Below are 23,052 nucleotides of genomic sequence, written 5' to 3'. Positions count from 1 at the left end.
GGGATGAGAGAGAGGGGGAGAGAAAGAAGCAGAGAATGGGAGAGAGAGAAGGAGAGTGAGAGGGGGAGAGAGAAGCAGAGAGTGGGAGAGAGAGAAGGAGAGAGAGGAGGATGAGAGAGAGGGGGAGAGAAAGAAGCAGAGAATGGGAGAGAGAGAAGGAGAGTGAGAAGGGGAGAGAGGGGGAGAGAGAGAAGCAGAGAGTGGGAGAGAGAGAAGGAGAGAGAGAGGGGGAGAGAGAGGGGGGACGAGAGAGATACAGACTAAGGCTGAGAGATTAATACCCAATAATGAGAACATTTTGGGTTTTTTCCCCACTCAACTGTTGCAGTTGTATGTGGAAACATATTGTGGTAGCAGGCCAGTAACCAGGATTTGACGGTTCGAATCCCAGCCCAGACGAGAAAATCTGGTGTGGAAATTTGCTGGCATTATCCTAAATACCAATGCCTGCCATTGTGGCAATTAACAAAGTATAATTGGTCCAGGTGCGCGGCACTGCAGCTGACCTGTTGCTTCCAGCCGCTCTCTCTCTGTGCGTCAGGGGGTTGGGTTGTGTATAAAGACACATTTCTCTTCTGTCTAAGTTAACGGACAATAAAGCAAGTCTGATCTTGTTCCTCCTTACAATCCCCTTCCACTTCTATCCTCACACACCACTGTCACACACGAAGACTGAGAGCAAACTAGTACAGACAACATGTCTCCTAGGGGTGCTGTTGCTGTTGTCGCTCTTAGTCACTTATTTCCACAGAATGAACGGTGTAGCAAGGTGGAGCTCAGAGCTGGTTTTGCTCCATTAACTAGATGGATATGTGCTTCCACAGATCTTACCATCATTCTAAGAATTGCATAGCCACAGCTGTCTGTTTTTTTTCTCTGTGTGTGTGTGTGTGTGTGTGTGTGTGTGTGTGTGTGTGTGTGTGTGTGTGTGTGTGTGTGTGTGTGTGTGTGTGTGTGTGTGTGTGTGTGTGTGTGTGTGTGTGTGTGTGTGTGTGTCAGTATTACATAGTATTTGGCATAGAGCACCACAGTACAACATGCCCATTTCTTACATCATTTAATTCCAAGGCTGAAGATGTTCCCCCTCCTCCTCCTCTCCTCCTCTCCACTACCCCTCTCCCTCCTCTCCTCCCCTCCTTCCCCTCCCTCCCTCCCCTCCCTCCTCTCCTCTCCACCACCTCCTCCTGCTCCTCCCCTCCTTCCCCTCCCCTCCCTCCTCTCTCCTCCTCCTCTCTCTCCTTCTTCTCTCCTCCTCTGATCTCCTATCCCCCTCCTCCCCCTCCTCTGATATCCTCTCTCCTCCCCCCCCCCCTCCTCTCCTCCTTCTCCTCCTCCTACATGGAAGGCAGCCACATACTGTATGTCTTGCTAATTTTCTTTTGAGGGGTCACCACTACTACACTAGCTGTGTGTGTGCAGGATTACATAGTATTTGGCATAGTGCACCACAGTACAACATGCCCATTTCTTACATCATTTCATTCCAAGGCTGAAGATGTTCCTCCTCCTCTCCACTACCTCCTCCTTATTGTCCCCCTCCTCCTCCTCTTCCTCTTTCTCCTCCTCCTCATTCTGCCCCTCCTCCTCCTCTCCCCCTCCCCCTCATCACCCCTTCTCCGATCTCTCTCTCCTCTCCTTCTCTCCTCATTCTCTCTCCTCCTGTTTCTCCTCCTCCTCATTCTCCCCCTCCTCCGATCTCCTCTCCCCTCTCCTCCTCATCACCCCCCTCTCCCCTCCGATCTCCTCCCTCCTCCTCCTTCTCCCTCCTCATTCTCCCCTCCTCTGATCTCTCCCCCTTCCTCCTCCTCCTCTCCTCATTTCTATCCTCCTCGTTTCTCCTCCTCCCCTTTCTCCCCCTCCTCCTCCTCCTCCCCTCCTCTCCCCTTCCTCTCCTCCTATCCCCTCTCCTCCCCTCCTCTGATCTCCTCTCCACCCCCCCCTCCTCCTCCTCCTCTTACATGGAGGGCAGCCACATACTGTATGTCTTAACTTATTTTCTTTTGAGTGGTCACCACTACTACACTAGCTGTGTGTTAGTGTGTGTTAGGGTGTGTTAGGGTGTGTAGTGTGTTAGTGTGTGTTAATTTATGTTAGAGTGTGTTAATGTACACTACCGTTCAAAAGTTTGGGGTCACTTAGAAATGCCCTTGTTTATTAAAGAAAAGCAAATGTTTTGTCAATTAAAATAACATCAAATTGTTAAGAAATACCGTGTAGACATTGTTCATGTTGTAAATGACGGTTGTAGCTGGAAGCAGCTGATTTTTTATTTTATTTGATGTTATTTTTTATTTTATTTTATTTTAATGGACAAAAAATGTGCTTTTCTTTCAAAAACAAGAACATTTCTAAGTGACCCCAAACTTTTGAACAGTAGTGTATGTTAATGGGTGTGGTGTGTGTGGTGTATGTAGTGTGTTAGTGTGTGTAGTGTGTGTAGTGTGTGTTAGTGTGTGTGGTGTATGTAGTGTGTTAGTGTGTGTGGTGTATGTAGTGTGTTAGTGTGTGTAGTGTATGTAGTGTGTTAGTGTGTGTGGTGTATGTAGTGTGTTAGTGTGTGGTGGTGTATGTAGTTGTTAGTGTGTGTGTGTATGTAGTGTGTTAGTGTGTGTGGTGTTATGTAGTGTGTAGTGTGTGTAGTGTATGTAGTGTGTTAGTGTGGTGTGGTGTATGTAGTGTTAGTGTGGTGGTGTATGTAGTGTGTTAGTGGTGTGGGTATGTAGTATGTTAGTGTGTGTGTGAGTAGTGTGTTAGTGTGTGTGGTGTATGTAGTGTGTTAGTGTGTAGTGTGTGTTAGTGTGTGTGGTGTATGTAGTGTGTTAGTGTGTGTAGTGTATGTAGTGTGTTAGTGTGTGTAGTGTATGTAGTGTGTTAGTGTGTGTGGTGTATGTAGTGTGTTAGTGTGTGTGGTGTATGTAGTGTGTTAGTGTGTGTGGTGTATGTAGTGTGTTAGTGTGTGTTGGTGTGTGTAGTGTGTGTTAATGTATGTTAGTGTGTGTGTGGTGTGTGTAGTGTGTGTTAGTGTGTGTTAGTGTGTGTAGTGTGTTAATGTATGTTGGTGTGTGTTAGTGTGTGTAGTGTGTTAATGTATGTTGATGTGTGTGTAGTGTGTGTAGTGTGTTAATATATGTTGATGTGTGTGTAGTGTGTGTAGTGTGTTAATGTATGTTGGTATGTTAGTGTGTGTAGTGTGTTAATATATGTTGGTGTGTTAGTGTGTGTAGTGTGTTAATATATGTTGATGTGTGTGTAGTGTGTGTAGTGTGTTAATATATGTTGATGTGTGTGTTAGTGTGTGTAGTGTGATAATGTATGTTGGTGTGTTAGTGTGTGTAGTGTGTTAATATATGTTGGTGTGTTAGTGTGTGTAGTGTGTTAATGTATGTTGGTGTGTTAGTGTGTGTGTGTGCTTGTGCCAGAGATTTATAAGTAGACTCCCATTTCAGAAGCAGCTGGACTGTTAAAACCTGTTTACCTTTCAGTTTGACTTCCTGCTGTTCCGTAGCACACTGTCTCATAACACTTCATCCCACCAGTTTGACAACTACAGAGAGAGAGATTCTCTACTAGAGTCCACAGATGTTGTTGAGTGTGTAGGAAACATGGGAATTTAGCCCTCTAAATTGTATGCCGTCCCCTGTCGATAGGTGTAGAGTGTGTGTGTGTGTCTGTGTTGGCGCGTGGATGCGTGCATATGTGTGTGTTGTGTGTGTGTGTGGGGTGTGTGTGTGGTGTGTTTGGTGGTGTGTGTGGTGTGTGTGTGTGTGTGGTGTGTGTGGTGTGTGTGCCTGCATGCGTGCGGTGTGTGTGTGTGTGTGTGTGTGTGTGCATGTGGGATGTGTGGTGTTGTGTGGTGGTGTGTGGGTGTGGTGTGTGTGGTGTGTGTGTGTGTGTGTGTGTGTGTGTGTGGTGTGGTGTGTGTGTGTGTGTGTGTGTGCCTGCATGCGTGCGTGTGTGCATGTGGGATGTTGTGTGTGTGTGTTGTGTGTGTGTGTGTGTGTGTGTGTGTGTGTGTGTTGTGGTGTGTGGTGTGGGTGTGTGTGTGTTGTGTGTGTGTGTGGGTGTGTGTCTGTGTGTCTGTGTGTCTGTGTGTGTGCCTGCATGTGTGGTGTGTGTTGTGTGGGTGTGTGTGTGTGTGTGTGTGTGTGGTGTGTGTGTGTGTGTGTGTGTGTGTGTGTGTGTGTGTGTGTGTGTGTGTGTGTGTGTGCCTGCATGCGTGCATGTGGGATGTGCTCAGTATTACATAGTACTTGGCGTAGAGCACAACAGAATAACAGGGAACTCTGGGATTAAGCTGAGTGGTGTGCTGCAGAGCAGGGAACACTCTGGTTGCATTTCTGGAGACTCCATGCTGCGTGAAATAGTTCCGACCACCTTAACTTCCTGTGAAGCCACCAGGAAACAACACTCATGATTGACGACAGGACGGTGGCACAGCATGCATCTACCAGTTACTGCTCACACACTCAGCCAAGGCTTGACTTGACCCCGAAAGTATCTCGCTGTGTTTACAAGTGGCAGCCCAATTCTGATATTTTGCCCAATTATGGGCAAAAGAGCTGATCTGATTGGTCAAAAGACAAATTAGTGAGAAAAAAAAGGGTGAGAATTGGCTAAACACAGTCTATAGTGTTACTGTTGCTGTGAGTTGGCCAAACATCCTGTTTTAACACCAGAGATTAGATTGACATGGCCAAACATCCTGTTTTAACACCAGAGATTAGATTGACATGGCCAAACATCCTGTTTTATCACCAGAGATAAGATTGACATGGCCAAACATCCTGCATTATCACCAGAGATTAGATTGACATGGCCAAACAACCTGCATTAACACCAGAGATTAGATTGACATGGCCAAACATCCTGTTTTAACACCAGAGATAGATTGACATGGCCAAACATCCTGTTTTAACACCAGAGATAGATTGACATGGCCAAACATCCGTTTTAAAACCAGAGATAAGATTGACATGGCCAAACATCCTGTTTTACACCAGAGATTAGATTGACATGGCCAAACATCCTGTTAACACCAGAGATAAGATTGACATGGCCAAACATCCTGTTTTATCACCAGAGATTAGATTGACATGGCCAAACATCTGTTTAACACCAGAGATTAGATTGACATGGCCAAACATCCTGTTTTATCACCAGAGATAAGATTGACATGGCCAAACATCCTGTTTTAACACCAGAGATTAGATTGACATGGCCAAACATCCTGGTTTATCACCAGAGATTAGATTGACATGGCCAAACAACCTGCATTATCACCAGAGATTAGATTGACATGGCCAAACATCCTGTTTTAACACCAGAGATTAGATTGACATGGCCAAACATCCTGTTTTAACACCAGAGATAAGATTGACATGGCCAAACAACCTGCATTATCACCAGAGATTAGATTGACATGGCCAAACATCCTGTTTTAACACCAGAGATAAGATTGACATGGCCAAACAACCTGCATTATCACCAGAGATTAGATTGACATGGCCAAACATCCTGTTTTAACACCAGAGATTAGATTGACATGGCCAAACATCCTGTTTTAACACCAGAGATAAGATTGACATGGCCAAACATCCTGTGTTATCACCAGAGATTAGATTGATTTGGCCAAACTGTAACGATCGTCTGTGGTGGTAGAAGGATCGGACCAAAGCGCAGCGTGGTAAGTGTTCATGTCTTTTTAATCAACAAAACTGAACACTGGAACAAAACAATAAACGAAGTGAACAAATGAAACAGTACCGTGTGTCGACAAACACTGACACGGAAGACAAACACCCACAAACCAAAAGTGAAACCCAGGCTACCTAAGTATGATTCTCAATCAGGGACAACAATTGACAGCTGCCTCTGATTGAGAATCATACCAGGACGAACACAAAACCCCAACATAGAAAAACACACATAGACTGCCCACCCCAACTCACGCCCTGACCATACTAAATAAAGACAAAACAAAGGAAATAAAGGTCAGAACGTAACAGTACCCCCCCCCCCCCTCAAAGGTGCGGACTCCGGCCGCAAAACCTGAACCTATAGGGGAGGGTCTGGGTGGGCGTCTGTCCGCGGTGGCGGCTCTGGCGCGGGACGTGGCCCCCACTTCACCATAGTTTTTGTCCGCCTCCTTAACCGCCCCCGTGGCCTCTTACGAGCGGCGATCCTCGCCGCCGACCTTGGCCTGGGAACCCCAATAAATGGGCTCATAGGACTGAAAGGCACCTCTGGACTGAGGGGCAGTTCCGGACTAAGGGGCGGCTCCGGACTGAGGGGCGGCTCCGGACTGAGGGGCGGCTCCGGACTGAGGGGCGGCTCCGGACTGAGGGGCGGCTCCGGACTAAAGGGCGGCTCCGGACTGAAGGGCGGCTCCGGACTGAAGGGCGGCTCCGGACTGAAGGGCGGCTCTGGACTGAAGGGCGGCTCCGGACTGAGGGGCGGCTCCGGACTGAAGGGCGGCTCCGGACTGACGGGCAGCTCTGGCAGCTCCGGACTGACGGGCGGCTCTGGCAGCTCCTGACTGGCGGGCGGCTCTGGCGGCTCCTGACTGGCGGGCGGCTCTGGCGGCTCCTGACTGACGGACGGCTCTAGCGGCTCCTGACTGACGGGCAGCTCAGACGGCGCTGGACAGACGGGCAGCTCAGACGGCGCTGGACAGACGGGCAGCTCCGGACTGAGGGGCGGCTCCGGACTGAGGGGCGGCTCCGGACTAAGGGGCGGCTCTGGACTGAGGGGCGGCTCCGGACTGAGGGGCGGCTCCGGACTGAAGGGCGGCTCCGGACTGAAGGGCGGCTCTGGCGGCTCCTGACTGGCGGGCGGCTCTGGCGGCTCCTGACTGGCGGGCGGCTCTGGCGGCTCCTGACTGGCGGGCGGCTCTGGCGGCTCCTGACTGGCGGGCGGCTCTGGCGGCTCCTGACTGACGGACGGCTCTAGAGGCTCCTGACTGACGGGCAGCTCAGACGGCGCTGGACAGACGGGCAGCTCAGACGGCGCTGGACAGACGGGCAGCTCCGGACTGAGGGGCGGCTCCGGACTGAGGGGCGGCTCCGGACTGAGGGGCGGCTCCGGACTGAGGGGCGGCTCCGGACTGAGGGGCGGCTCCGGACTAAGGGGCGGCTCTGGACTGAGGGGCGGCTCCGGACTGAGGGGCGGCTCCGGACTGAAGGGCGGCTCCGGACTGAAGGGCGGCTCTGGCGGCTCCTGACTGGCGGGCGGCTCTGGCGGCTCCTGACTGGCGGGCGGCTCTGGCGGCTCCTGACTGGCGGGCGGCTCTGGCGGCTCCTGACTGGCGGGCGGCTCTGGCGGCTCCTGACTGGCGGGCGGCTCTGGCGGCTCCTGACTGACGGACGGCTCTAGCGGCTCCTGACTGACGGGCAGCTCAGACGGCGCTGGACAGACGGGCAGCTCAGACGGCGCTGGACAGACGGGCGGCTCCGGACTGAGGGGCGGCTCCGGACTGAGGGGCGGCTCCAGACTGAGGGGCGGCTCCGGACTGAAGGGCGTTTCCGGACTGAAGGGGGCTCCGGACTGAAGGGCGGCTCTGGCGGCTCCTGACTGGCGGGTTGCTCTGGCGGCTCCTGACTGGCGGTAGGCTCTGGCGGCTCCTGACTGGCGGGCGGCTCTGGCGGCTCCTGACTGGCGGACGGCTCTGGCGGGTCCTGACTGGCGGGCGGCTCTGGCGGCTCCTGACTGGCGGGCGGCTCTGGCGGCTCCTGACTGACGGACGGCTCTAGCGGCTCCTGACTGACGGGCAGCTCAGACGGCGCTGGACAGACGGGCAGCTCAGGCCGCGCTGGACAGACGGGCAGTTCAGGCGGCGCTGGACAGACGGGCAGCTCAGGCAGCTTTGGATAGACGGGCAGCTCAGGCATGGCGCTGGACAGACGGGCAGCTCAGGCAGGGCGCTGGACAGACGGGCAGCTCAGGTGGCGCTGGACAGACGGGCAGCTCAGGCGGTGCTGTACAGACGGGCAGCTCAGGCGGCGCTGGACAGACGGGCAGCTCAGGACAGACGGGAGACTCTGGCAGCGCTGGACAGGCAGGAGCACCTGTAGGGAGGAGACGGAGAGACAGCCTGGTGCGGGGGGCTGCCACCGGAGGGCTGGTACGTGGAGGTGGCACCGGAGAGACCGGACCGTGAAGGCGCACTGGAGCTCTTGAGCACCGAGCCTGCCCAACCTTACCTGGTTGAATGCTCCCCGTAGCCCGGCCAGTGCGGCAAGGTGGAATAGCCCGCACTGGGCTGTGCTGGCGAACCGGGGACACCATGCGTAAGGCTGGTGCCATGTACGCCGGCCCGAGGAGACGCACTGGGGACCAGATGCGTTGAGCCAGCTTCATGGCACCTGGCTCGATGCCCACTCTATCCCGGCCGATACGAGGAGCTGGAATGTACCGCACCGGGCTAAGCACGCGTACTGGGGACACCGTGCGCTCCACCGCATAACACGGTGCCTGACCAGTACGACGCCCTCTCTCTCCACGCTAAGCACGGGGAGTTGGCGCAGGTCTCCTACCTGCCTTAGCCACACTCCCCGTGTGCCCCCCCCAAGAAATTTTTGGGGCTGCCTCTCGAGCTTCCTTGCCAGCCTTGTTCCCTCGTATCGCTGGCTCCTCTCTCCGGCTGCCTCTGCTCTCCTAGCTGCCTCCACCTGTTCCCATGGGAGGCGATCCCTTCCAGCCAGGATCTCCTCCCATGTGTAGCAACCCTTGCCGTCCAAAACGTCTTCCCATGTCCAGGAGTCCTGACATCGCTGCTGCTGCTGCTGTCCGTTACTACGCTGCTTGGTCCTTTTTTGGCGGGTGTTTCTGTAACGATCGTCTGTGGTGGTAGAAGGATCGGACCAAAGCGCAGCGTGGTAAGTGTTCATGTCTTTTTAATCAACAAAACTGAACACTGGAACAAAGCAATAAACGAAGTGAACAAACAAAACAGTACCGTGTGTCGACAAACACTGACACGGAAGACAAACACCCACAAACCAAAAGTGAAACCCAGGCTACCTAAGTATGATTCTCAATCAGGGACAACGATTGACAGCTGCCTCTGATTGAGAATCATACCAGGCCGAACACAAAACCCCAACATAGAAAAACACACATAGACTGCCCACCCCAACTCACGCCCTGACCATACTAAATAAAGACAAAACAAAGGAAATAAAGGTCAGAACGTGACCCAAACATCCTGCGTTATCACCAGAGATTAGATTGATTTGGCCAAACATCCTAAAATTATCACCAGAGATTAGATTGACTTGGCCAAACATCCTGCGTTATCACCAGAGATTAGATTGACTTGGCCAAACATCCTGCATTATCACCAGAGATTAGATCTTTTTAATAAATCATGATTGAGGTAAGGTTCTAGGTTTCAATTCATCATGTTGAAATCCAGCTGTCTCTTCACCAACATATGAGATACACAAACATATCATGTCACTCCCACGACCATAATAATCCCACAACCATGTCAATCCCACAACCATGTCTATCCCACTAACATGTCAATCCCACTACCATAATAATCCCACAACCATGTCTATCCCACTAACATGTCTATCCCACTAACATGTCAATCCCACTACCATGTCAATCCCACTACCATGTCAATCCCACTACCATGTCAATCCCAATACCTTTCCAATCCCACTACCATACCACACCAATCCCACTTCCATGCCAATTCCTCTACCATGACAATCCCACTGCCATTCAGAACCTAGCATTAGGGCTGGCTAATCTCGGGTTAATCCAGAACTAAAATCTGGCGTAATTTTATTTTGATGCTTGATTACAATTGATGTTTATGTAAAAATCCACGAGAGATTAAGTGTTTGCCAATGCCTAGAACCCCTTTACATATGTCACAGAAGAGAGAGGTTGCGGCTGGGAGCTTCTGTCAGCCCTGCATGTCAGTGGACAGCCCCTGTTAAGAAATAGCACAGAAACAGGGAGGATGAAGACAGATGCCTCTTTGGCTCTCTGGCCTGTTGGTATGTGCTCCTGGCTCCACTTCCCCGGAGAGAGAGCCTGTGCTGGGGTCTGGACACTGGCTCCTAGCCCGCCAGGCTGGCTAGCTGGTGGTTGGATAACTCCTCCATCCACCCCCCTCCCCCTTTCACCCAATACTCAGGCTCAGGAAGATGAAAAAAGATTTTCTCATGTTTTGAGAATTTGAATCTAAAATATGGCGCCAGGAATTTGTAAAAGCTACTGTATGTGTTCCCAATGCAACCTAATCAACTTTTATGTTTGCCTTTTTGTTCAGTCTAAAAGTACATTCTCTCCCAGGTGTGTCTGTAAATGTATACTCCTGAACTAATTTAGGCTTGGCATAACAAGGTTGTTAATACTTATTGAATCAAGACATTTCAGCTTTTCATTTGTAATTAAAAAACATAATTCCACGTTGACATGATGGTGTATTGTGTGTAGGCCAGTGACCAAAACAAATCTAAATGTAATCCATTTTAAATTCAGGCTGTAACACAACAACATGTGGAAATAGTCAAGAGGTATGAATACCTTCTGAAAGCACTGACCTAGACCATCTATAGGGTAAACGGTAAGAGGTATGAATACCTTCTGAAAACACTGACCTAGACCATCTATAGGGCAAACGGTAAGAGGTATGAATACCTTCTGAAAGCACTGACCTAGACCATCTATAGGGCAAACGGTAAGAGGTATGAATACCTTCTGAAAGCACTGACCTAGACCATCTATAGGGCAAACGGTAAGAGCTATGAATACCTTCTGAAAGCACTGACCTAGACCATTTATAGGGCAAACGGTAAGAGGTATGAATACCTTCTGAAAGCACTGACCTAGACCATCTATAGGGCAAACGGTAAGAGGTATGAATACCTTCTGAAAGCACTGACCTAGACCATCTATAGGGCAAACGGTAAGAGATATGAATACCTTCTGAAAGCACTGACCTAGACCATCTATAGGGCAAACGGTAAGAGGTATGAATACCTTCTGAAAGCACTGACCTAGACCATCTATAGGGCAAACGGTAAGAGGTATGAATACCTTCTGAAAGCACTGACCTAGACCATCTATAGGGCAAACGGTAAGAGCTATGAATACCTTCTGAAAGCACTGACCTAGACCATCTATAGGGCAAACGGTAAGAGGTATGAATACCTTCTGAAAGCACTGACCTAGACCATCTATAGGGCAAACGGTAAGAGGTATGAATACCTTCTGAAAGCACTGACCTAGACCATCTATAGGGCAAACGGTAAGAGGTATGAATACCTTCTGAAAGCACTGACCTAGACCATCTATAGGGCAAACGGTAAGAGCTATGAATACCTTCTGAAAGCACTGACCTAGACCATCTATAGGGCAAACGGTAAGAGCTATGAATACCTTCTGAAAGCACTGACCTAGACCATCTATAGGGCAAACGGTAAGAGCTATGAATACCTTCTGAAAGCACTGACCTAGACCATCTATAGGGCAAACGGTAAGAGGTATGAATACCTTCTGAAAGCACTGACCTAGACCATCTATAGGGCAAACGGTAAGAGGTATGAATACCTTCTGAAAGCACTGACCTAGACCATCTATAGGGCAAACGGTAAGAGGTATGAATACCTTCTGAAAGCACTGACCTAGACCATCTATAGGGCAAACGGTAAGAGGTATGAATACCTTCTGAAAGCACTGACCTAGACCATCTATAGGGCAAACGGTAAGAGGTATGAATACCTTCTGAAAGCACTGACCTAGACCATCTATAGGGCAAACGGTAAGAGGTATGAATACCTTCTGAAAGCACTGACCTAGACCATCTATAGGGCAAACGGTAAGAGGTATGAATACCTTCTGAAAGCACTGACCTAGACCATCTATAGGGCAAACGGTAAGAGGTATGAATACCTTCTGAAAGCACTGACCTAGACCATCTATAGGGCAAACGGTAAGAGGTATGAATACCTTCTGAAAGCACTGACCTAGACCATCTATAGGGCAAACGGTAAGAGGTATGAATACCTTCTGAAAGCACTGACCTAGACCATCTATAGGGCAAACGGTAAGAGGTATGAATACCTTCTGAAAGCACTGACCTAGACCATCTATAGGGCAAACGGTAAGAGGTATGAATACCTTCTGAAAGCACTGACCTAGACCATCTATAGGGCAAACGGTAAGAGCTATGAATACCTTCTGAAAGCACTGACCTAGACCATCTATAGGGCAAACGGTAAGAGCTATGAATACCTTCTGAAAGCACTGACCTAGACCATCTATAGGGCAAACGGTAAGAGCTATGAATACCTTCTGAAAGCACTGACCTAGACCATCTATAGGGCAAACGGTAAGAGGTATGAATACCTTCTGAAAGCACTGACCTAGACCATCTATAGGGCAAACGGTAAGAGGTATGAATACCTTCTGAAAGCACTGACCTAGACCATCTATAGGGCAAACGGTAAGAGGTATGAATACCTTCTGAAAGCACTGACCTAGACCATCTATAGGGCAAACGGTAAGAGGTATGAATACCTTCTGAAAGCACTGACCTAGACCATCTATAGGGCAAACGGTAAGAGGTATGAATCCCTTCTGAAAGCACTGACCTAGATCATCTATAGGGCAAACGGTAAGAGGTATGAATACCTTCTGAAAGCACTGACCTAGACCATCTATAGGGCAAACGGTAAGAGGTATGAATACCTTCTGAAAGCACTGACCTAGACCATCTATAGGGCAAACGGTAAGAGGTATGAATACCTTCTGAAAGCACTGACCTAGACCATCTATAGGGCAAACGGTAAGAGGTATGAATACCTTCTGAAAGCACTGACCTAGACCATCTATAGGGCAAACGGTAAGAGGTACGAATACCTTCTGAAAGCACTGACCTAGACCATCTATAGGGCAAACGGTAAGAGGTACGAATACCTTCTGAAAGCACTGACCTAGACCATCTATAGGGCAAACGGTAAGAGGTACGAATACCTTCTGAAAGCACTGACCTAGACCATCTATAGGGCAAACGGTAAGAGGTACGAATACCTTCTGAAAGCACTGACCTAGACCATCTATAGGGCAAACGGTAAGAGGTACGAATACCTTCTGAAAGCACTGACCTAGACCATCTATGGGGCAAACGGTAAGAGGTACGAATACCTTCTGAAAGCACTGACCTAGACCATCTATAGGGCAAACGGTAAGAGGTACGAATACCTTCTGAAAGCACTGACCTAGACCATCTATAGGGCAAACGGTAAGAGGTACGAATACCTTCTGAAAGCACTGACCTAGACCATCTATAGGGCAAACGGTAATAGGTATGAATGCCTTCTGAAAGCACTGACCTAGACCATCTATAGGGCAAACGGTAATAGGTATGAATACCTTCTGAAAGCACTGACCTAGACCATCTATAGGGCAAACACTAAGAGGTATGAATACCTTCTGAAAGCACTGACCTAGACCATCTATAGGGCAAACACTAAGAGGTATGAATACCTTCTGAAAGCACTGACCTAGACCATCTATAGGGCAAACGGTAAGAGCTATGAATACCTTCTGAAAGCACTGACCTAGACCATCTATAGGGCAAACGGTAAGAGGTATGAATACCTTCTGAAAACACTGACCTAGACCATCTATAGGGCAAACGGTAAGAGGTATGAATACCTTCTGAAAACACTGACCTAGACCATCTATAGGGCAAACGGTAAGAGGTATGAATACCTTCTGAAAGCACTGACCTAGACCATCTATAGGGCAAACGGTAAGAGGTATGAATACCTTCTGAAAGCACTGACCTAGACCATCTATAGGGCAAACGGTAAGAGGTATGAATACCTTCTGAAAGCACTGACCTAGACCATCTATGGGGCAAACGGTAAGAGGTACGAATACCTTCTGAAAGCACTGACCTAGACCATCTATAGGGCAAACGGTAAGAGGTACGAATACCTTCTGAAAGCACTGACCTAGACCATCTATAGGGCAAACGGTAATAGGTATGAATGCCTTCTGAAAGCACTGACCTAGACCATCTATAGGGCAAACGGTAATAGGTATGAATACCTTCTGAAAGCACTGACCTAGACCATCTATAGGGCAAACACTAAGAGGTATGAATACCTTCTGAAAGCACTGACCTAGACCATCTATAGGGCAAACACTAAGAGGTATGAATACCTTCTGAAAGCACTGACCTAGACCATCTATAGGGCAAACGGTAAGAGGTATGAATACCTTCTGAAAACACTGACCTAGACCATCTATAGGGCAAACGGTAAGAGGTATGAATACCTTCTGAAAACACTGACCTAGACCATCTATAGGGCAAACGGTAAGAGGTATGAATACCTTCTGAAAGCACTGACCTAGACCATCTATAGGGCAAACGGTAAGAGGTATGAATACCTTCTGAAAGCACTGACCTAGACCATCTATAGGGCAAACGGTAAGAGGTATGAATACCTTCTGAAAGCACTGACCTAGACCATCTATGGGGCAAACGGTAAGAGGTACGAATACCTTCTGAAAGCACTGACCTAGACCATCTATAGGGCAAACGGTAAGAGGTACGAATACCTTCTGAAAGCACTGACCTAGACCATCTATAGGGCAAACGGTAAGAGGTACGAATACCTTCTGAAAGCACTGACCTAGACCATCTATAGGGCAAACGGTAATAGGTATGAATGCCTTCTGAAAGCACTGACCTAGACCATCTATAGGGCAAACGGTAATAGGTATGAATACCTTCTGAAAGCACTGACCTAGACCATCTATAGGGCAAACACTAAGAGGTATGAATACCTTCTGAAAGCACTGACCTAGACCATCTATAGGGCAAACACTAAGAGGTATGAATACCTTCTGAAAGCACTGACCTAGACCATCTATAGGGCAAACGGTAAGAGCTATGAATACCTTCTGAAAGCACTGACCTAGACCATCTATAGGGCAAACGGTAAGAGGTATGAATACCTTCTGAAAACACTGACCTAGACCATCTATAGGGCAAACGGTAAGAGGTATGAATACCTTCTGAAAACACTGACCTAGACCATCTATAGGGCAAACGGTAAGAGGTATGAATACCTTCTGAAAGCACTGACCTAGACCATCTATAGGGCAAACGGTAAGAGGTATGAATACCTTCTGAAAGCACTGACCTAGACCATCTATAGGGCAAACGGTAAGAGGTATGAATACCTTCTGAAAGCACTGACCTAGACCATCTATAGGGCAAACACTAAGAGGTGGGTTTTTTTTTTGGGTGTGTGTGAAAAGTTCTATCCCACTTAATCAGTGGATAAATGTATAATCTATCCTGGTGCCATGCTAGTGATTTGTTTTAGATTAAAAGAAGGAAATCTCAAGGCTCATCAGTATATTATGGCTCAGAGCGCTGTCTTGTTGATTCCCTTTGCTCTGTCCATCCACCTGGAAGAGACAGAGAGAGATCCTGAGAGATGAAAGAGGACCATCAACATCTAGATCAAGATCTAGGGAAACAGTGTACTTCAGAGAGACGAGTCTAGGCTTCAGAACTGAAACGTATTTTGCCACTGAAAAATAAGGAGGCAGAAGATGAAAAGGTGAAGGATAGTTTTGTGTTTGAAGATATATTGTCATTATCTGAGAAAGGGAAGAGGAAAAATATTTACGGTAGGAGTGGAGGGAGAATGATGATGGAACTTTCACTTTTAATTTAATCCTATTTTCTATCATTCCAGTGAAATTGGTTCCAGATTGGTAGTGTTCCTCAAAAGTACACTACCAGGTTGTCATTATTACTTGCAGAGGAATATGAAGTGCTCTGAAAGAAAGAGATGGAGGCAGAGATAGAGAGAGAAGGAGAGGAAACGGAGAGACCAAGATCATGTAACCATGGAGATTGCTCACATAAGAACTATTTTTCATGCCACGATGGATGGACGGCAAAAATATCTTGACTACTTCACCACTATGGTGTTCCTCTTCCGTTAGAAGTACTGTTGTCGGCCATAGAACATCTACTGTTATTAACAATGAGACTGTTGTGTAATGTAGCTGAAATAGAGATTAGACTAGCAACTAAAAGGTAATTAAATTGTTTATGAAATGATTTAAGGAGAACACTTTAAACCTGCCGTGTAAGCCGTAGTCTCATGAGGTACTGGTGTACACCCATCTACACCCTTCTGTTGAAACCGTGGTCCTACATGAAAGATACAAAACAGCCTATTCATATTCAACGTCCTGTCACTGATCCAATTCAGAGAATGCTTTGCAAGCATTGCCTCACGTAAATGAATGAATCCAAATGGAGATTTGCCATTCAGAAAGCTGTCCTCCAGTAGTTCTTTCATACAGATGTTTTTATACAGGTAGTTCTTTTGTACAGGTAGTTATTTTATACCGGTAGTTATTTTATACAGGTTGTTCTTTTGTACAGGTTGTTCTTTTGTACAGGTAGTTATTTTATACAGGTAGTTCTTTTATACAGGTAGTTATTTTATACAGGTTGTTCTTTTGTACAGGTTGTTCTTTTGTACAGGTAGTTATTTTATACAGGTAGTTCTTTTATACAGGTAGTTCTTTTATACAGGTAGTTCTTTTGTACAGATACTGCGGCTGGTTTAAGATGGATGAATCACATCTGCAACAGCCTCTTGACAGGTCACGTCAACCTGTGGTCACAGTGAGTCACAGCCTATTGACTGGTCACATCAACCTGTGGGCAGAGTGAGTCACAGCCTATTGACTGGTCACGTCAACCGGTGGGCAGAGTGAGTCACAGCCTATTGACTGGTCACGTCAACCTGTGGTCACAGTGAGTCACAGCCTATTGACCGGTCACGTCAACCTGTGGTCACAGTGAGTCACAGCCTCTTGACAGGTCACGTCAACCGGTGGGCAGAGTGAGTCACAGCCTATTGACTGGTCACATCAACCTGTGGGCAGAGTGAGTCACAGTCTACTGACAGGTCACGTCAACCTGTGGTCACAGTGAGTCACATGGTCTTGACAGGTCACGTCAACCGGTGGTCACAGTGAGTCACAGCCTCTTGACTGGTCACGTCAACCTGTGGTCACAGTGAGTCACAGCCTACTGACTGGTCACGTCAACCTGTGGTCACAGTGAGTCACAGCCTACTGACAGGTCACGTCAACCTGTGGTCACAGTGAGTCACAGCCTCTTGACAGGTCACGTCAACCTGTGGTCACAGTGAGTCACAGCCTCTTGACAGGTCACGTCAACCGGTGGTCACAGTGAGTCACAGCCTCTTGACTGGTCACGTCAACCTGTGGTCACAGTGAGTCACAGCCTACTGACAGGTCACGTCAACCTGTGGTCACAGTGAGTCACATCCTCTTGACAGGTCACGTCAACCTGTGGTCACAGTGAGTCACAGCCTCTTGACTGGTCACGTCAACCTGTGGTCACAGTGAGTCACAGCCTACTGACAGGTCACGTCAACCTGTGGTCACAGTGAGTCACAGTGTGTACTGTAAACCCAGAATGGCCCATAAGGCAGGAGGATCTCCAGTTTCTGTAGCGCCAGGCAGCTTGATGTACAAGTACAGGCCGCTAGCCTGTTGTAGGGCTTTACCCATAATCCATCTCCTTAATGCTGAGTTCCAAGCAAAGAGGCATATGTTAGTCTTTGGATGACTCGACCGGAGATCAAACTCCCAACCTTCCGATCACCTTGCTTTCCACAGAATAATCAGATTTGTTTATGGAAGTCTTTGTTATAGCGGACTGTTCTGTTAAGGGTGGGTCAGGCACATTTTAAATGACCATTTCCTCTCATACTGTGAGTCTAATGCAATGTCCCTAGCCATTCCAAAACATGGAAACACACTTGGTTATGTAATACTGCTCTACTGTAGCTACATGATTTAGTGGTCTTCATATCATAATTACATTATTTCACTCAGAGGCTAAGAAATAAAGAGTGGGAATTTCAAGGGGAATTCATAACTAGTGTTTTCATATCCTGATGTCTGGATGGGGTCTGTGGGCAGAAAAACTCAAATTGGCCTAGGTGGGCGGTCGAAGCGGACAACTTTAATTACTCAGCCCAACTGAGGGAGGCTCACACAGTGGCCACAATAAGGGAATTGGTGGAGAACAAGAGGGTAAAGGACTGTGAAATGTAATGGCTGCAGAAATTATGAAAAGAGACGTACCCAAAAAAAACTGTTAATTAAATAGAAACATGTTCAACGGTGTGTGAGTTTGGTTCACGCGCAGGAGGGCTGACACGTAGGGGCAGAAATTGACTACCAGGACCAGTCATCATCAGAGCCACAGCCAATACTGCTGTTGGAAATCATGCTATTTCCCCACATTGTACTTTTGAACAGAGCAAAATCGCGTTTGATATGTCCTGCGGAGTCCCTGTATGCGTAAAGACACAGAGCCTTTTGCCGTTCATTAAAAAATCATTTGTCATTGAACTTCATGAGAACGAGATGTGGCTAATGACACGTTGCTTCTTGAAGGTTCAATAACTTGAAAACATGACTGCTGACATGTAAAACATTCTGGAACTGTATCAACAGTAAAAAATACTACAAAAATATTTTTTTGTGGATTTTCCCTTTAACAAGTGATATATGCTCTAGAATTTAAAGGTTTGCCAATGCTACAGACTACAGAGGACTAATAACATGGTATTCTCAATACATGCAACAGATCATCCAAGCAACAGATCATCCAAGCAACATTTTAAAAGCCTTATATAGACCTTTCTCTCTCTCTCTCTTGCATCAAGAAATGGTGCATGTTCAGAGCAAAAAAAGATCATTAAAAAGCTCTAATCAATGAAAGCTGTGGTTGAAAGTGGCTCTGACTGTCTGGCTGGCTGGCTGCAGCTCGTTAGGGTCTTGTCTGCTCTAATTGCCTGTTCCAGCTTAGCCTCGTTAGGGCAGTGCAATCAGACGAGTCATGTTTTCCCAACGCATTTTCTGCCCCTGTCAGATTTTCAAAAGGGGGAGCTGTTACCAAAATGTTCCTAACAGACAGATCAACCACCTAATCTCCAGTCTAAGAGCAAGAGAGCAGAACAGGGCAAAGAGAAACCCCAAGCTCCTAGGGACCAGTGCCAAGGAATCATATATCCTTTTCTACCCCTCCACTCCAATCTACTGGCTGGTCCTACTTCCATTCATGTTAAATAAATATCATATAAGATCCAGAGGAGGCTGGTGGGAGGAGCTGTAGGAGGACAGGCTCAATGTAATGGCTGGAATGGAATAAATGGAACGGTGTTTAACATATAGAAAACAAATGTTTGACTCTGTTCCATTTATTCCATTCCAGCCATTAAAATGAGCCCATCCTCCTATAGCTCCTCCCACCAGCCTCCACTGATAAAATAATTTATGATTTGAAAGGTAACAGGTGTTTACAAAACCCATACAGCTTTTTTGCCTTCTGTGTTTTCCAATAAACATCACTCTTGTTCACACCAATCAGTTTTGTTCGATTGAATTACAGGAATAGATGCCAAAGTATGTTAATTCAAAATGTATCTCTTCATATGGATACAGAATGAGTACGGACCCAGAGTGACCAAAGATTAAGGTTAGTTGGATTCATGCAGGAACTCAAACGTATTGCTGCTGCATCGTGTTTTAAAAATCTCTTGACATATACTGTAAATGCTGTAATTCTGAAGAATGTCTCTTATGAGGATAAGGGTAGGGAGTGGTGGGTGGAGACTGGACTTCTATCCAAGGCTCATTTAGTTTAAACAAGCGCTAGTATCTTTCCCATGCATGTATTGAGTTCCTTCACTGCCTCCCCGTAGGATTGGTTTTGGTCTGCTGTAGCCTGAAAGTACCTGCCAGGCGAATGATAACGATGATGATGGTAAAGACCAGGCACCTCTGAGCTGAGTTTGATATTCAGGCGACCATCGGGAACACTTCCCCCGTCTGGCGTCACAGGGCAGCCGCATCCTCTTGCTTTGTAGCCCCCCCCCCCCCCACCCCAAAAAAAGATCTGTGATGGGAAATTAATGTAATCTCTTGAATTTCAATATGTTTGGAAATACCACAGGAGCTAGTGTTGGGGAAGAAATAATTAGAATATTTTGCTTTGATTTTCTGTGTGTGTTTTGCTGCAGTGAGGCACAGACGAATGAGAGGCTCATGAGATGCTGATAGAGACAGAAGGGCCAGTCTCTGCTGGAACATAAAGTTCACCTGTAAATAGATTGTGTGTGAACTGTGTAAGTGCTTCACACTGTCAGACAGGCAAATAAATGGCTATGAATGGCTTGTGTCATAAAGAAAGAAATTCTATAACCGTCATTCATACCATGCTTTGTGCTCAAAGCACTTATCGACATTATTGCTAAAAAATAATATAATGTGTGACGTCCGATGGACCCTGTACTTAGCTCACATTTATCAGTCGGTATAAACAGGAAGATTTCTGGCCATTCGACATGTCAGATAGCACTATGCATAGCCAGGCTCTGCGATAGACTAGTATCCTGCTCACGGGGGGTGTACTTGTACATCAAGCTGCCTCACGCTACAGAAACAGGAGATAGAGACTACTTATAGTCAGGTATGCTGGCAATCAACTGACTGACCCAATTGACAAAAGTATGTATCCATTAAACACCTGATGTGGTTTATAGACACTCTAATTACACTGTATGGTGCTCAATCTGGAGTTATAATTACAGATTGTTCATGTTCCACTGCTGATTTGACATGACTGCAGCTAATTAGAAAGGGGAGAGAGATTGACACTTCTGGTCTGTCTGGTGTAGCATCCTGATTCCAGACAACATACAGTATATCACTAATTACAACCATACAGGTACAGGGCCATTCTCCTACATTGTTCTCTCTCTCTCTCTCTCTCTCTCCTCTCTCTCTCCTCTCTCTCTCCTCTCTCTCTCCTCTCTCTCTCCTCTCTCTCTCTCTCCTCTCTCTCTCTCTCTCTCTCTCTCTCACGTGCCACATAAAATATTCCTGTCTTTCCAAACTTTAGAGGTGGTACTGTACAGAGTATCTTTACAGGTGGTACTATACAGAGTATCTTTACAGGTGGTACTATACAGAGTATCTTTGCAGGTGGTACTATACAGAGTATCTTTACAGGTGGTACTGTACAGAGTATCTTTACAGGTGGTACTATACAGAGTATCTTTGCAGGTGGTACTATACAGAGTATCTGTACAGGTGGTACTATACAGAGTATCTGTACAGGTGGTACTGTACAGAGTATCTGTACAGGTGGTACTATACAGAGTATCTGTACAGGTGGTACTGTACAGAGTATCTTTACAGGTGGTACTGTACAGAGTATCTTTACAGGTGGTATTATACAGAGTATCTGTACAGGTGGCACTGTACAGTGTATAGTGAGATTGTGAAACTCCTCTGGTTAGTCTAGACTGTGTCAATATGTACTTATTAACTGTCAATATGCAAGCAACTGTGTTCCAATCAGAATGGCAAACCAACTTTTGAACAGACTTCAAAGAAATCAATATCTCTGTTGCATAATTTTTGTCCCAGACAAGAAACAATTCATCGTTAATTGTTATGATTGCATCGCCAGTACTGTTTGAGGCCAAAACTACAGTGTTTCTTCCTTTAAAACTTTCGGCGTACTGTTGCACAGCTTGCGGGGTGCCGCAGAATTCTATGGCACGTTATTTAAGTGTCCGCCATTGTTGCCAGAATGACGCAATTTACCACAATCTGCCACCATCTACCACAAACGGTTGCGGCATAAGCTCAAAACTTTTAAAGGAAGAACCACTGACTCAGTGGCAGAAAATACAGTCTTACTAACTTTATCTCTCCATGCCCCTCCGTTTCTCTGGACAGGTGAATGTGTTCCTGTCCTTTGTGGTTCCCATGGTAGCCATATCTGTTCTGAACGGGGTCATCGCCAGTCAGCTGCTGCGTATGTTCAGAGAGAAGCAGCAGGACAACCGCGTCTGCATCGTCGAGGGTAACCCTACCATGCTGAGTGTTGCTGTGGAGCCAAACCGCACACAGTCGCTGCGTCATGGAGTCATGGTTCTACGTGAGTATACAGTGGTTGCTCCACTCAAAGTTTTGCGATTATGCTGCGGTACTTAGAGGTAATTTGTGGTTTAGTACAGTACCCTGCGTCACCACTTCATTGCTCCAGACCACCACAAGGGGGCGTTAGAGCACTGATTATGCTTTTGGGTCCTACTGTGTCTCTAACTGACAATGAATGGGCGACATAAACCTAAATAGAAATTGCGCATGACTTCAGTATTACTTACTAAAACTGTTTTTTATTTTTTATTTGTTAGGATTATTTTGCTCTTACTATAGTACTGTAGCCTACTCCCGACCGGTCACGTTGTACAGCACCTGAGTGGCACAATAGTCTAACACACTGCATAGCAATGCAAGCTGTGTTGCTACAGATGCAGGTTCAATACCTGTGCCGGCCTTGACCGTGAGATGACTGTAGGTTTTTGGTTTCTCTCCCTCTAAAAACAGAAATAAATTATTCTAAATAACAAACTAGCTTTATTTACAAATTACTGACAATGTCTCACCCCATGTTCAGGAATGGCCTTTTTCACTCTCATTTTACGTTATTTGAAAACAAAATCATCTCCAAAATATTGTTATTTTTTAAACAAATCAATTATTATTATTATTAATTTAGAATGATATAAAAGCCTGTTGGATATTCTCACAGATATATTATTAACCCTGTTATTAGCAGGACAATATATATTGGTCATATTGGTCATGGCTCCTGAGTGGCGCACAATAGGATTACCTTTCAGTTCTCCAGCTGTATCCACTGAAAGCGTGCGAGGTTCAAGGCACGAGGGCAGGGGGCACGGGACGGGCCACAGAGCCGCACACAGAAGACCGCCCTAGCCCATGAGGAGGGGGAAGGGGGAGTGGACCCCCACCACACTGGCAACACTAAGGGACATTACATTAATAACGCCGCTGACTAGGGAAACGTTCCCACTGTACTGTTCTTAGTGCCAGTCTGCACGTTCAAACTAAAACAAGGTAACTAATAAT

At 47.0% G+C, this 23,052-nt stretch overlaps 1 protein-coding gene across 1 annotated transcript in view; it reads left to right on the top strand.

The window, feature by feature from the left end:
• The window catches only part of LOC120061701 (neurotensin receptor type 1-like), a 54,772-nt gene that overhangs the window by 10,662 nt on the left and 21,058 nt on the right, over positions 1–23,052 (top strand). The window contains exon 2 of the mRNA XM_039011596.1: positions 21,853–22,054. Within this exon, the coding sequence (XP_038867524.1) occupies positions 21,853–22,054 (202 nt within the window). The remainder of the gene's footprint in view (positions 1–21,852; positions 22,055–23,052) is intronic.

The sequence above is a fragment of the Salvelinus namaycush genome, chromosome 16, assembly GCF_016432855.1.
Source record: "Salvelinus namaycush isolate Seneca chromosome 16, SaNama_1.0, whole genome shotgun sequence".
NCBI lineage: Eukaryota > Metazoa > Chordata > Actinopteri > Salmoniformes > Salmonidae > Salvelinus > Salvelinus namaycush.
This window is presented reverse-complemented; position numbering and strand designations above follow the sequence as displayed.